General features: G+C 44.9%; 1 protein-coding gene across 3 annotated transcripts in view; it reads left to right on the top strand.

Annotated features, from left to right (window-relative positions):
• Positions 1–15,462, top strand: part of RP1 (RP1 axonemal microtubule associated) — a 452,067-nt gene that overhangs the window by 194,561 nt on the left and 242,044 nt on the right. For all 3 annotated transcript variants that reach the window (XM_075584311.1, XM_075584310.1, XM_075584309.1), the window contains one exon: positions 4,099–4,318. In XM_075584311.1, the coding sequence (XP_075440426.1) occupies positions 4,099–4,318 (220 nt within the window). The remainder of the gene's footprint in view (positions 1–4,098; positions 4,319–15,462) is intronic.

The following is a 15,462-nucleotide window of genomic DNA, read 5'->3' as shown; positions in this document are numbered from 1 at the left end:
GCCTTCCCACTCCGTGGGGGAAGGGGGAGGGGGTTTAGCCAACCCCCCCCCCCCCAGCTCTCGCCAATCAGGATGTCGCAGCCCTTAAGGAGCCTACGACCCCATGCTGGGGCCTCTGCCTCTTCATTTATATTGGCATTTAAAATATATACAAAAAATGAATACATGCATCTCCCCCACATATAAAAGAATAGTATAAGAAATTGGGTTATTTAATTTATTAAACCTCAACAGAGAAAAAAACAAAGTCCTCTACACATAAATGATGTTTCAAGTGGTCAGCACATGTAATTCCTTTGTTTAAAAAAAATAATTATTATGAGGTTTTTCTGTGCACAGTGCAGGGTAAAGTGCAGTATTATATGTCCACTTATAAATATTCAGAGACTTTCTCTCTGGTGCAGAAATATATCAAAGAAAAAGAGGTGAACTAAGAGGGTACATAATAATAGCATCAATTAAAACTGAATACATTTAAGGATACACCATCCCACTAAATTATAACATGACCTTCTCTTAAACAATCCCCTCTTTATCCTGGTTTAGTCACAACAAGCTATTTGATTAGCTGTATTTTTCTTTTCTGTCATTTATTTCTGTGAACTATTTTTTGATGTTTACATTAGATATTTTTTTCTGCATAAAAGTAGTAATTATTGAAAGCATTCAAACACTTTAGCACGCCCACAAGTTCTGCGCTGAAGGTCAAGAACTTGATTCACGCTGGAAAGCATAACATTGTATTTCTAACATAAGTATCCAGATCTTATTCAAAAAATGCAAATGATTACAAAGTACAACCAGCTATCTCAGTCTCCAAGTGCTAAACAAGCAGCTCTGGTATTCCTTTGTATGCAGAATAAAACCAAATGAAAAGATGATTCACCTACGTGGACAAGATAAACACAGCTGCATGGTAGAAAAGCAGCTCAGAGCCCCCCACACTGTACTGCATATCATTCACTTGTCACATTTTCCCATTTCTTTTCAACTTCTATTCTTCCTGCTAGTCTGCCGCTCATATTTATTCCTCGTCTCAAATCTCACTAGTTTCCTCTTTCTATTTTTTTTCTCCATTTCCCCTAATGGATCAGCCATAAAACATCCGTGAATAATTCTCACACTGGCCATTTCCTTAATCACAATTCTACTTCTCTTGCAGGCTGTGGGTAAATTATGGTTAACACAAACAAACAGTGATCCAAGTACTTTAGCATCTTTACTGTAGAAGGCAGAGTGTCAGACACAAGATGGTTATGTTGTCCATGCTTTCAGTGTGAAGGACATACCAGCAATATGCAATATGTATTAACTACTCTTTTGAAATCTCTTTAGTTAGCCTAGCAGTATCATTATATCCTCATTTGTAGACCTTTCTCCCAATGGAGATTCCAAGAGAAGATCTTACTTGTTTACAAATAGTCCAAATCTCTCTGAAACATTTTTGGGGTTAAAGTATTTTTTGTGACAATTTTCACATGGATGTTTAAAAAATCCCACACTACACAAAGAAGCTGAATTGTAACTGATATAAATATTTTTTCTCTGGAGCATATTTTTCATATATACAGTATTTATAGTAAATGTTTTCTATAAGACACAACATGTACTTTGAATATTTCAGAGAAAGAAATACCCACAATGGCCCATATTCTGTACATCACAAATAATGACAATAATAAATAAGTGCTAATAATAACCACTGATTTATTACATTATGAATAAAAATACCAATTGTGAGCACATTCACATGTCTCAGACAGGACCATAATCTGTCTTTCCCCATTTATCATTTCATTTTAACATGGAGCCCAATAAGCTTATGCCTTCTGTATTACACAGCTTTTTTTCAGCACAGCCTGGGTTAAATAAGTGCATAGTCTGTAAATATATATATATATATATATTTTATACACACACACCTGCCTTTCCCCATTATTTCTTACCATTTGTAATAACTCTAAAGTAATACTGCAATTAATTCTAATGTAAGAAAAGAAATTCCACAAATTCACCTTATTTATGTTGTGTTCTGTGTTAGTTTTGACATCACATCCAACCTGTTTTCTAAAAAAACAAACAATGATCAGAGAAGGACATGCAGTCTGTTTATTAGAAGAATTTGTTGTAGCAGGAAAGGAACTGTCTTAGCTGATTTGATGGGGGGGAGGCGGTTCTTTTCCGACAATCAGCTCTTGTCATTAAGAGTTTTTCCCATTTTAACCCCAAGGCCTTAGCTTAATGTAATGTCAAATGTATTGGAATAGAACTAGTTGTAGTTCTTCAACATTGAGATCAGATTTCACACGTGGACTGAAATGGAGTCTTTCAAGAAAGTAATTGGAAAGCTTGAGTTCATTTATGTTGTTTTTTTTTGTGTGATGTATTTGCCATAGTTGCCTGTCCAGTCACTTAGGATGAGATCCCCCTAGGTGCTTCCCTCTGTGTGTTTTCATTGCCGTCTCTATCACTGTTCATCAAGCTCGAATCATAAATAGCAGCTTTTACAGATAACAGTGGCTTGTCTCCAATTACAAGAACATAAGAAACTGCACTCTACTAGCGCTGCATCAGCATTTCAAGCCGAATCCGCTATTGTTCCAGATATTTTAACCTACTTCTTTACAAATGTTTGTGGTTGATATAATTGGTGGGCTGCATTGAATCTTGGCAGCTTTGGTAAAATCGGTGTCGCCATTGTACTGCCTTATGTAGAAAGAAGCTTTCTATCTTTTATTGTCTTGGAGACATGTAACCCAAAAAGCAAATGAACACGTGAGGTGGAGTTACACACCAGGCAAGCAATATATATTTACTATATTTATTTAAACAAGTGTCACGTTATAATAATTTGTAAGGTTGGGCGTCATCATTTAATGTTACTGGATTTCTTGCTTCCTGAAAATCAAACCAGTGAGTCAAAAACCTAAAATTGTACATTTTTTAAGTTTTGCTGGGAGGAAACCCTATAATATTAGTTTGATGTAGTTATTGTAATTACATTATCACTTTTTCACAGATTTTGATTCTTGCTTAGTTTTTACCCATTTCTATACTTGTCATAAAAGTGTTGTCTTTCACTTACATTAGGTGGCTCTCAATTATTTGGTTTATGTCAGCGGTAGTTATCTTGTTGACTCTGCTGCCTAATCAATACAATTCCATTATCCCAAATAATGTTTACAATAGTGCAATGGTTGAATTACTTTTAAATCATCTACATGTTCCAGTCAGTTCGTGCGGTGACATTGATGCAATGTGTGAATAGCATTTCCAGCATCACAAACATTATATTAACATACAGCTTAATGTTACACACAAAGGATTAGATTTTACTAAGCAGTGCTACGTTATTTACTTGAATGGGCCACCTAGAGCCTTGTAAATTAGAACCACTTTATAAACGTGGCCCAATGTGAAGTAAAATTATAAACGTACAACTTTGCGAATTACTTAAAGAGGCAATCCAACGGGCGAATTTGTTTGTGAATGAATTTTTTTTAATATATATGGTTGAAGCAGGGGGTCTCCAGAGCTGAACCCCATTAATTTTAGCTTCAGAGACCCCCTGCTTCTGGAGATACCTGTGTATTAGGTGCCGGTAGCAGCTCTGTTCAGCTTCCAGGGTTCCCAATATATCCTCAGAGATCTCAGGCCGTGCAGGCCAGCAGGAAGCCGTGATCAGTGCGGTTTCCTATAGTCCCATGTGATGCAGGAGCTTTACATTTGAAAGCCCTGCTTGCTGAGCTACAGCAGCTACCGGCACCTACCTCAGAGGTAAGTATCTCTGAAAATTGTGGGTCCCAAGAGCTTAAGTTAATGGGGTTCTGTTCCGGAGACCCCCTGCTTCAATTTTATATGTAAAACAAATTAAAAATGATCTGTCTTGGATTGCTCCTTTAAGAAGTCATTCACACATGATTTCATCTTTAGGACGAAAAGCAAATGATTATGTACAGATTAAGAACAATTGTTTATCTAGTCTTTCATCTTCAGAATGATAAGTCCATTTCACTGGATGTCATTCCCTAAGACATTTTATACCAAATTGATTGATACATGTTTTTAGCTGCTCTGTGTGAATGTTTCTTTCCATAGATTAATGTAAAGCATCTGGGACAACCGTATAAACTCCGCATTGGACATGACAATACTGGAGAAGAACCTGACTGGTATCTGGAGGAGGTTAGACTTCAAAACATTTCATCAGACGAGGAATTTTATCTACCTGTAAACCGGTGGCTGGGAGAGGAAAGAGACGATGGAGACACTTGGAGAGAACTGTCCCTGTCAACAGATGGAAAAGATCGACTGGCATGTATGTATTTGTAAGATTTACATGTGTCATGATTTGATCTCAAATAATTGTAGAACATAAAAGAAACTTTCCTCGCTCAGCTAAAATTAGTAATAGTTGTGTACTAATTGACAGTGCAAAAAAAAAGGGATAAGGAATAAAGCAACTGAAGAGGCAAGCACTGTGTGTTCCACTCAGTTAAGTCATTATTTGGTGGCGCTAGGATAAAAATGTACTTTTCATTCATACTGTAGATATAAAATACTGTAAATGCCAAAGTAGAAATATAAGTACAAGTAATAATTAATCAAGAAATAAAAAAATATATATATGTGCAGGGGTAAAAAGTGTGACAGTGGTCAGGAACAATAGATAAAAAGTAAAGTATTGCTATCCTGTCTGGGTACAGCAGTACACAGTAGGGAAGGATGTATGGATGTGGATGGTGGTATCACATTTAGCTGCAATGTAGTGCAGCCTGAGATTGTTTGTTCTACTGCACTTTTTTTGAGCATTTTGGCCCATCAAGCTCTTATTCTTACTCCTATTGGGAGAAGGAATGGCTCAGTGAGTAAAGACACAGACTGGCACTGAGTTTGAACCAGGAACCTGGCGTCAGCTCCTTGTGACCTTGGGCAAGTCACTTTATCTCCCTGTGCCTTGAGCATCAAAAACATAGATTGCAAGCTCTACAGAGTAGGGACTGTGTCTGCAAAATGCTTCTGTAAAGCGCTATGTAAAAACTACTAGCGCTATACAAGAACAAACAATTATCATTACTTCTTCCTGTAATCAATGCTATAACAAAGATATAGTTTCCCCATCCTGCTTCATCTGTAAAATCTTCTTATTAGTGTAGCCCTCTTTTCCCCACCCTCTCGGAAATGGTGTTGCTGCCGGTGTATTCTGTGGTTTGTGGTGCATACCTGAGTGGTAAATAGGAGGCAGGAGATCTCCGCGATGTTGTGGGGAGGACATTAGGACAGGCTCACCATGGTTCTTTAGGTGACAGCTCCTCCAGTCCAAGAGGATCCTCAGGCTTCAGGATGAACTTCATGGACACTTTTTCTTTGTTCACTAGCCATGCTTCAAATACTACACCAGGTGTTGGTATAATTGAGGTTTATTGAACACACATATGCACTGGAACACAGGATTGGCATAGTACCCATATTTGAGGCCTTAGCCATTATCTTCTTAGTACCCTAAGAAGTGGGGCTAGGCCTCAGCATTATCCTCTAGCAGGGGAAACTCTCTTCTGTGTTTGCACACTGAAGTCTATCCCAGAAGAACTACACAATAAACCTACTCTACACTGTGGGGGAGAAAATCCCCTCCTTCCATGGGGAGTGGCTAGTAAGCCAGCCTAGACACTGTCATAGACCCCCCTGACAATAGCAGGCTAACTCTGAACTTTATTGTGCAGGCACACTGAACAATGTAACATAGCCAGCATAGTCTACTGCTAACACTACCCACTTACTAAATGGGACTTACAGTGTTATAAGGCCAGGAAATCAGTAGTCCCAGGAGACTGGGCTACATCAGCATTGATTTTGTTTATATTTGTGCCTTGTCTACTACTTACAGCAGGTGAGGCAGGGGGGACATTGCCCCCCAGGCCGGTCCTATTTCCAAGAATGCAGGCAAGCCTGGCACTTGGCTTTTTTCCGGAAGCCAAGAGCAGGCCGGGTCCGGCCTTATTAGCCTGCAGCAGGAGCTGGCAGAGGGTGAGCTGGGGGTGGAGCTAAATGGGTGGGGGAGGAGAAAAAGGGATGGGGTAATCTAAGGAGCAGGCCAGTCAAACACAGATAGCGCTAAGGACTTGGGGAGGGGTGATTTGCTGGGGCTTGAAAAAGAGCTAAATGGATGGGAGTGGAGAAAAGGGGATTCTAAGGCAGGCGTGCACAAAGTTTTCTCCCTGTGCCTCCCTGCCTGCTCTACTCCCCTGCTCGCGCCCCCCACCCTGCACAGCTCCGGCATCATTTGATGCTGGGTTACAATGGCGACGCGTCGCCGAAGACCAGGTAGGAGAAGTTACAGAGGCCTCGCGTTGTCCCCCGGTATTTAATTTAAATTTTAAATGCCCTGGGGAAGAGTGTGGGACCTCTGTAATATCCGTGCCCACCCTGGAAAATCTTGCACCCCCAGTTTGCACATCCCTGTTCTAAGTTAAGGAGATTGGCCCTGGGGGGCGGTGAGGAACGTAGGGAGTTTGGCCCTTGGAAGGGGTGGAAAGAGATTGGCCCTAGGGAGAGGGGGTAGACAGGCACCTCTAAGGAGCTTAGGGGGTACTAACCAGTGCTTCTGCACTTTGAAGTGTAAGGCAGTTAAGGGTCTCTACTAAGAAAGGTGGTACTTTGAGACATTGAACTTTGTAAGGGAGTTTGTGTCCAGTCAAATGCCAGTCAATTCTGGCTCCTTTGAGTTTGTAAGGGGTCAGGACCTAACCTGCTGTCCTCAGTGTATTGTGCAAACACTGCGGTTACTTCTGGTGGCTTGTCCCTGCTTGATTTTATTTTTATTCTGCTGCTGTTGGGTTTGCTGATGATCCGCCGTGCTGCCCTGCCTCCCCCGTGTTGCCCTGTCTGCCCCCGTGCTGCCCTGCTTGCCTGCCCCAGTGCTGCCCTGCCTGCCCCTGTGCTACCCTGCCTGCCTGCATGCTTCCCTGCCCCCGTGCTGCCCTGCCTGCCTGCCTGCCCCAGCGCTGCCCTGCTTGCCTGCCCCAGCGCTGCCCTGCTTGCCTGCCCCTGTCCTGCCCTGCTTGCCTGCCCCGTGCTTCCCTGCCTGCCCCCGTGCTGCCTTGCCTGCCCCCGTGCTGCCCTGCCTGCCCCCGTGCTGCCCTGCCTGCCCCTGTGCTGCCCTGCCTGCCCCCGTGCTGACCTGTCTGCCCCCGTGCTGGCCTGCCTGCTTGCCCTCGTGCTGCCTGGCCTGCTTGCCCCCGTGCTGCCCGGCCTGCTTGCCCCCGTGCTGCCATGCCTGCCCCTGTGCTGCCCTGTCTGCCCCTGTGCTGCCCTGCCTGCCCGTGTGCTTCCCTACTTGCCTGCCCGTGCTGCCCTGCCTGCCCCCGTGCTGGCCTGCCTGCCCCCGTGCTGCCCTGCTTGCCTGCCTGTGCTGGCCTGCCTGCCCAGTGCTTCCCTGCTTGCCTGCCCGTGTTGCTCTGCCTGCCCCTGTGCTGCCCTGCTTGCCTGCTTCCGTGCTGCCCTGCTAGCCTGCCCCTGTGCTTCCCTTCCATGCCCATGTGCTTCCCTGCCTGCCCCCATGCTGCCATGCCTGCCCCCGTGCTGCCCTGCTTGCCTGCCCGTGCTGTCCTGCCTGCCCCCGTGCTGGCCTGCCTGCTTCCCTGCTTGCCTACCCGTGTTGCCCTGCCTGCCCCCGTGCTGCCCTGCCTGCCCCCATGCTGCCCTGCTTGCCTGCCCCCATGCTGCCCAGCTTGCCTGCCCCTGTGCTTCCCTGCCGGCCCCCGTGCTGCCCTGCCTGCCCCCGTGCTGCCCTGCTTGCCTGCCCCTGTGCTGCCCTGCTTGCCCCCGTGCTGGTCTGCCTGCATGCTGCCCTTCCTGCTTGCCCCCATTCTGCCCGGCCTGCTTGCCCCCGTGCTGCCCTGCCTGCTGTCAAGGATTGGACTTTGGCTGAAGTGGATCCCAGTGGCAGGAACAGCAGGGAGCGAAGTAGGGGCCACAAGCAGAGATCAGAGGCAGGCGGCAGGTAGCGAAGTCAGGAAACAAGCAGAGGTCGGCAACGAGGAAACTGGAACAGGATGATAGCAATAGCTAACACAGCAGTAAACACAGGAACCTTGCAGGAGCTAAGGAACCAGTATAAACAGGCAAGGAGGAACAGGAAAGGGAGGTTTATATAGGCAGGCTGGGAGGTGGAGCACAGGTGCAGAGGTGTCAGGTATCAGGTTCTGGAATGTTCCTTAGTTTAGCAGCAGCAATCCCGGTGGACAAGTTTAGGTACTGCAGGCTAGAACAAGACATTGAGAGTGGCAGCAGTCCCGGTGGCCAAGCATGGGTACAGCAGGCTGGAGAAATATGACATTACTCCCCCCTCCCAAGAGTGTTCTCCGGACGATCCTTGCTAGGCTTGTCTGGATATCGTCGGTGGAAAGCTTTGACTAGTCGCGGAGCATGTACAAAATCTTTGGGTTCCCAAGACCTCTTCTCTAAGCCATAGCCCCCCCAGTGAACCAGGTACTGTAGTTTCCCTCGGTGTAACCTGGAATCCAAAATTCTTTCCACAATGAATTCCTCTTCGTTATCCACGAGGACGGGTTCAGGGGGAGGAAGTCTCCGTCCAGGAAACGGGTTCTCACGGAAAGGTTTCAGCAGAGAAGAGTGAAACACAAGGTGTATTTTTATGGTCTCCGGAAGCTCTAATCTGAAGGACACTGGATTTATTAGTGCTGAGATGCGAAATGGCCCGATGTATTTTTGGCCCAATTTAATGGTTGGAACCTTTAGACGTAGATTTTTTGTAGAAAGCCAGACTTTATCCCGACTTGAAATTCTGGGGAGGGTCTGCGGTGTTGGTCTGCTGCTCTTTTGTACTTTACTTGAGTCTCACGAAGTGTCTCTTTGAGGGTCTCCTGGATGTCTCGTAGAGTCTCCAAGTTTCTCTGTAACTGCCGGAATGGGGCCCGAAGATGGAAAACGAGGAATAAAGGTTGGATGAAATCCATAATTTGAGAAAAAGGGGCTCTTCTGAGTCGATGAATGATGTGAGTTGTTGTATGAAAACTCAGCTAATGGCAGGAAATCAATCCAGTCATCCTGGAGATGACAAACAAAACATCGTAAGTATTGTTCCAAAGTCTGATTGGTCCTTTCTGTCTGGCCATTGGATTGTGGATGATAGCCAGACGATAAATTTAAACGAATTCCTAGAGAGGAACAGAAGGTCCTCCAAAATTTTGAAGTGAATTGTACCCCTCTATCGGATATGATCTCATCAGGAGCCCCGTGAAGCCGAAACACCTCTTTCACAATCAACTTGGCTGTCTGGTCTGCAGAAGGATGATTCTGTGCTGCAATGAAGTGAGCCATCTTTGTAAGTCGATCCACCACTACCAGGATGGTATTATGTCCATTTTATCGTGGCAGGTCAACAATAAAATCCATTGATATGGACCCCCAAGGACGAGTTGGAACAGGAAGAGGCTGCAGTAAACCCACAGGTGATGCTCGAGGGGTCTTGGTCCTAGCACATGTCTCACAGGATAGGACATAGTCTTTAACATCTTGTGCTAATTTAGGCCACCAAAAAGAGCGAGACAACAGTTCCTGTGTCTTGAGGACACCTGGGTGACCAGCGGGTTGGGAGTCGTGCATTAATTGGAGCACCTCTAATCTTACCTCCTTAGGGACGAACAGACGATCCTTACAGTTCCAGAGACCATCACATAGAAATAGTTCTGCTTCCGGAGGAGGGTTTTTAAGAAAAGTGTCATTTGAGTAGGCTCCCTTTATTCGTGTGAGGAGATCGGCAGAGAATGTGACGCCCAAAAAAATTCTTTTTGGAAGAATAGTTTCTTCTTGCTCTTTGTCTGAACTAGGATTCGGAAAGGACCGTGACAAGGCATCGGCTTTCCCATTCTTGGAGCCAGGGCGGTATGAGATGTGGAACTGAAATCTTGCAAAGAAGAGAGCCCATCTGGCTTGTCGCACAGACAGTCTCTTTGCGGATCGAATGAATTCTAAGTTCCTATGATCCGTAAAGACCGTAATTGGATGATTGGCCCCCTCCAGTAGATGTCTCCACTCAGAGAATGCAGCTTTTATAGCCAAGAGTTCTTTGTTTCCGATGTCATAATTTCGTTCAGCTGTTGACATTTGGTATGAATAAAAGGCACATGGATGAAGGAGCATCTTGGGTCCAATTCTTTGTGACAGAATGGCACCAACAGCGGAGTCGTATGCATCCACTTCCAAGATGAATGGTAATTCTGGATTTGGATGGATGAGGATAGGGGCAGATGTGAAGAGTGACTTCAATTGTTCGAATGCCGCATCCGCTTTAGGAGACCATTTGAAGAGGAATTCTTTCCGTGTGAGTTGGGTGATTGGAGCAATAATGCCAGAGAAATTTTTAATAAAAAGTCTATAGAAATTGGCAAAACCCACAAATCTCTGAATGTCCTTTTCATTTCGAGGGATTGGCCATTCCACCACGGCTTGAATCTTGCCTGGGTCCATACTCAAACCCTCGGGAGAGATGATTTAACCGAGAAATTGCATGTTGGTCTTTTCAAATTCACATTTTTCTAACTTGATGTACAATTTGTACTTACGGAGACGCTCAAGGACAATTCGGACATGTCTCTGATGATCCATGATGTTATCTGAGAAGACAAGGATGTCATCCAGGTATGCCACTACGAATTGGTCCAATAACTCTCGGAGGACATCATTAATTAAATGCTGGAAGGTAGCAGGGGCATTACAGAGTCCAAAAGGCATCACCAGATATTCATAGTGCCCATAACGGGTTCGGAAGGCTGTTTTCCATTCGTCACCGGGTCGAATGCGGACCAAATTATACGCTCCTCTGAGATCTAATTTGGTAAAGATTTTGGCTGACCGAATTCTTTCCAATACTTCAGGTATCAGAGGTAATGGGTACCTGTTCTTCACCGTAATCTTATTTAGTTCCCGATAGTCAATGCAGGGGCGTAGAGAACCGTCTTTCTTTCCCACGAAGAAGAGCGCAGCGCCTGCTGGAGAAGTAGAGGGTCGGATAAAACCCTTTGATAGGTTCTCCTGTAGGTAGTCATTGAGGACCTTCAATTCCGGTTCTGAGAGGGAATAGATTCTTCCAAACGGAATGGCAGCACCCGGTAATAATTCAATGGGACAGTCATAAGAGCGATGTGGGGGAATAGTATCTGCGTTCTTCTTGTCACACACATCTAAAAACTCAGAGTAAGGAGCCGGCAGAAGATTTTCTTGAGACGAGGAAATCTTATGTATTCCTACTGTACACACTCTGGTATAGGAGTTTTAGGTAGACAGGCTAGCTGACAGTGCTCCGAGGTAAACGTGAGGGTCTTTGTCTTCCAGTCAATTAGTGGGTTATGTATCATGAGCCATGGAATTCCCAGAATCACTGGAAACAAAGGTGATGGAATGAGACCAAAAGAAATCTTCTCCTGGTGATTGGGCTCCATGATTAGTGTTAAGTTACTGGTTTCATGGGTAACAGGTCCAGAGCTCAAGGGAGAACCGTCAACGACTTCCATCCTTTCTGGCGATTCCTTGGCTACAAATGATACCGAATTGTTCTTGGTGAATTCTATGTCGATAAAATTCCCTGCCGCCCCTGAGTCAACCATTACTGTGGTTGAAAAACGATGTGTTCCTTCCTCGATTATAATAGGAACCAGGAGGTGAGGGTGTAGCGAAGGAGGGTTATCGTTCCCTTGAGAAGCAGAGAAAACAGTCTTTGAAATAGCGTGCAGCTGATTTCTCCTAGGGCTCTGGAAATAAGACCGCCTGGACTTGTTTGGGCAATCAGCGAGATAGTGCCCATCATTTCCGCAATATAAACAGAGATCTTCTGTTCGGCGTCTATTCCTTTCCCCGGTTGAGATGGGTCCCCGCAGTGTATTTACTTGCATCGGCTCCTCCTCAGTCTCCCTGGAACGTCTTGGGGTACTGACATCTCTAAACCCAGGGTTGCTTGGCATGAACCCCTGTCTCTCCAATCGTCTTTCCGTAAGCCTGCGATCAATTTGGATGCATAAACGGACAAAGTCCTGAAATCTCTCTGGGAGCTCCACCCGGGCTAGTTCATCTTTAACTTGCTCCGAGAGACCCTGACGAAAATGATATTTCTGCGCGGCCTCATTCCAATCAGTATCGTTAACCCATCTGCGGAATTCAGCGGCGTATTCAGCTGCCGAGCGTCTTCCTTGACGAAGATTGTTCAGAGTTGCCTCAGCGGTTGCACTACGATTTGGGTCATCAAAAATAAGACTCATGGCTTTGATGAACTCCTCCAGGTCCCTTAGTAGTGGGCTATCTTGTTCTAATATAGGGGAGACCCAAGCAAGGCCTCATCCTTGAGCAGGGTTATGATCAGTCCAACCTGGGCTTCTTCGGCATGATAAATGATGGGCTGAAGCTTGAACACAAGTCTGCATTGATTAAGGAAATTCCGGAAAGATTGTTTTTCCCCCCAAAATTTTTCTGGAAGGGATATACGGGGTGCGGTTTGCACAGGCACAGTGTTTTGACCAGACAAGGTGATTAAGGCTGCACGTAGTTCACGATTCTCAGCTTCCGCAGTGGCGGCTTGTTCTTCCAAGCGGCCAAGACGATTAAACACGTGTCTTTGTTGTTCCTGGTAACCAACCATGATATGTTGTAAGTCATGGAGTGTCTGAGCCTGAGCCGGGTCTGTTCCAGCGGAATCCATGGTAGGGCCTGTTTATTCTGTCAAGTATTGGACTTCGGCTGAAGTGGATCCCAGTGGCAGGAACAGCAGGGAGCGAAGTAGGGGCCACAAGCAGAGATCAGAGGCAGGCGGCAGGTAGCGAAGTCAGGAAACAAGCAGGGGTCCGAGGCAGGCGGCAGGTAGCGAAGTCAGGAAACAAGCAGGGGTCCGAAGCAGGCGGCAGGTAGCGAAGTCAGGAAACAAGCAGAGGTCGGCAACGAGGAAACTGGAACAGGATGATAGCAATAGCTAACACAGCAGTAAACACAGGAACCTTGCAGGAGCTAAGGAACCAGTATAAACAGGCAAGGAGGAACAGGAAAGGGAGGTTTATATAGGCAGGCTGGGAGGTGGAGCACAGGTGCAGAGGTGTCAGGTATCAGGTTCTGGAATGTTCCTTAGTTTAGCAGCAGCAATCCCGGTGGACAAGTTTAGGTACTGCAGGCTAGAACAAGACATTGAGAGTGGCAGCAGTCCCGGTGGCCAAGCATGGGTACAGCAGGCTAGAGAAATATGACACCTGCATGCTGCCCTGCCTGCTTGCCCCTGTGCTGCCCTGCCTGCATGCTGCCCTGCCTGCTTGCCACCGTGCTGCCCTGCCTGCCTGTCCCCGTGCTGCCTCCATGCTGCCATGCCTGCCCCAGTCCTGTGGTACCCAACAAGCTCAGTGTGAGGAGGAGGGAGATCAGGTAAGAAAAATATCCCTTAAAGCTGGGTTTGATTGGGTCTGTTGTTATTAAAGAATGGTGGGTGAAAATATCTGTGGGCAATGTAATGTTATCAAATGTCCATATGGGGTTAATATAGCTTAAATAATATATATGTATTCATGTTTGAGCTGGCTTTTTAGATATCTGCTTTTCCGACCTTGTTTGTCTTATTAGATACAGTATATGCTTGACCTTATGGAATATAATATATACGATGATCACCCTAATGGCTGTAGTGGATCATTTATGGTATAGACTAAGGATATTTTTGTATTATTTTATTAATGAATACACTATTGTTTAAATTAAAAAATCTATTGTTCTGCATATTTTCTTCATTGTTTGTTAAATAAATGCTATCTTGGGGGTAATAACACTGCATCATTATCCTGGGATATAAAGACCATTACAATTGCATCACTAGCAGATGAAAATATAACATCAAAGTATGTATGTATGTATGTATGTATGTATGTATGTATGTATGTATGTATCAAATGGAGAAACAGACACACAACAACAGCTGCCGTTTAATTTTTTTTCTTTTTCCATTCAATATCTGCACCAATACAATCTGCACACTGACAAGTCATTAGCTAAGTTGCTGATCGATCCGTTCTTCTGTGATCGATCAGCAAAGATTCGGCTCGGGGGCTCACTAAATCTCACTGTTACTGCTGCAGAAGAGTACCCAGGATGCAAAGTTCTGTGGAGAAGATCATGTGACCAGGCAGGCACTAGATACAATTGGTGCAGTGCTAGAGAGAGGGCAAAAAGGAAGCTAGCATTCTCGGATTATAAACGAAAACAAGCAGATATCCTACTACTACAGGAGACACATTAAAAAAAAAAAAAATAAGAGCCCGACTCGGGGGCCCCCGAGTGCGGCTCTTCTGCCCATGGGAGAATGCTGCTGCTCCGACGATCTTATTCTGCTTGGGATCTTATTCTGCCAGAGCCTGTCTCAGAAGAGGAAGGGGATGTGACTTTGTAAATGGTTGCTATAGAAACAAAATTGCTTGTTACATTAGAGTACATTAAAAAATGAAATGCTACAAGTATTTTTTCATAGTACAGAACTGATTTATTAAAAAAAAAAACACACATGTAGGATATTGCTTGAACTGCAGCTTTAAAGACTGTCAACATTTCGGCTCCCACCTGAGCCTTTCTCAAGACTATATATATCAACATATATTTATTCAATATATACTGTACATGTGCAAAAAAATCACATAGTATAGATTGGTTCAAAAATGTATAATAAAAGTATAGAATAAAAAGATACACTATATATTGTGTGACACGTATTTGTATCAATAAATGAAAAACAGCATAAAGAAGATACACGTTACCCGCTGGTACTCTCGTTGGTTGAAAAAACTTGCCACTAGAAAGAGAAAGTTTCTGTTACAGTCCACACTTTAAGGAGAGACTTGAGGTAAACGCCGATAAGGAAAGCACCCGCTCTCGACTCTGTGGTAAAGGGAACAGCTCACGTCACAGGCAATTCCACACTCGCTCTCTGCTCCGTGGTGGAAGGAATAGCTCACGTCACAGGCAATTCTACACCCGCTCTCTGCTCTGTGACGTGAGCTGTTCCCTTTACCACTATTTGGTATTTTTACTATCAATTGGGAGCGCAACATTCTATTTTTCTATAATATAGTGTGCATGCTTTATTATTAAAACAGGGTGTGCTTACATTATCATGATATATAGACGCATCAAGGAACTGCCTCCACCGTCTTCTTGTAGCACAAGTGGACTGTAGTCTCCCTGGAGTTGCATCAGAGAACTACCCCCACCTTTCTTCATATGGTAGCACAGTTTGGCCACAATCTAGCCAGAGACGCATCAGGGAACTGTCCCCAACTTCTTCTTAGTTTAGATTACCACGCATGGTGACCCCTCGCTAAGGGGGCCACCATAGTATAGTGCAGCTCTTCAAGCAGAGGGACTCAATCGCCCCTCCTAAAATGCCTCCCAGCATATACAAGAACAGGATGGAGCAGGGCTGCA

This window comes from Ascaphus truei, chromosome 2, assembly GCF_040206685.1.
Source record: "Ascaphus truei isolate aAscTru1 chromosome 2, aAscTru1.hap1, whole genome shotgun sequence".
Taxonomy (NCBI): domain Eukaryota; kingdom Metazoa; phylum Chordata; class Amphibia; order Anura; family Ascaphidae; genus Ascaphus; species Ascaphus truei.
Note: the sequence above shows the minus strand (reverse complement) of the source record. Positions and strands in the feature narration are given on the sequence as shown.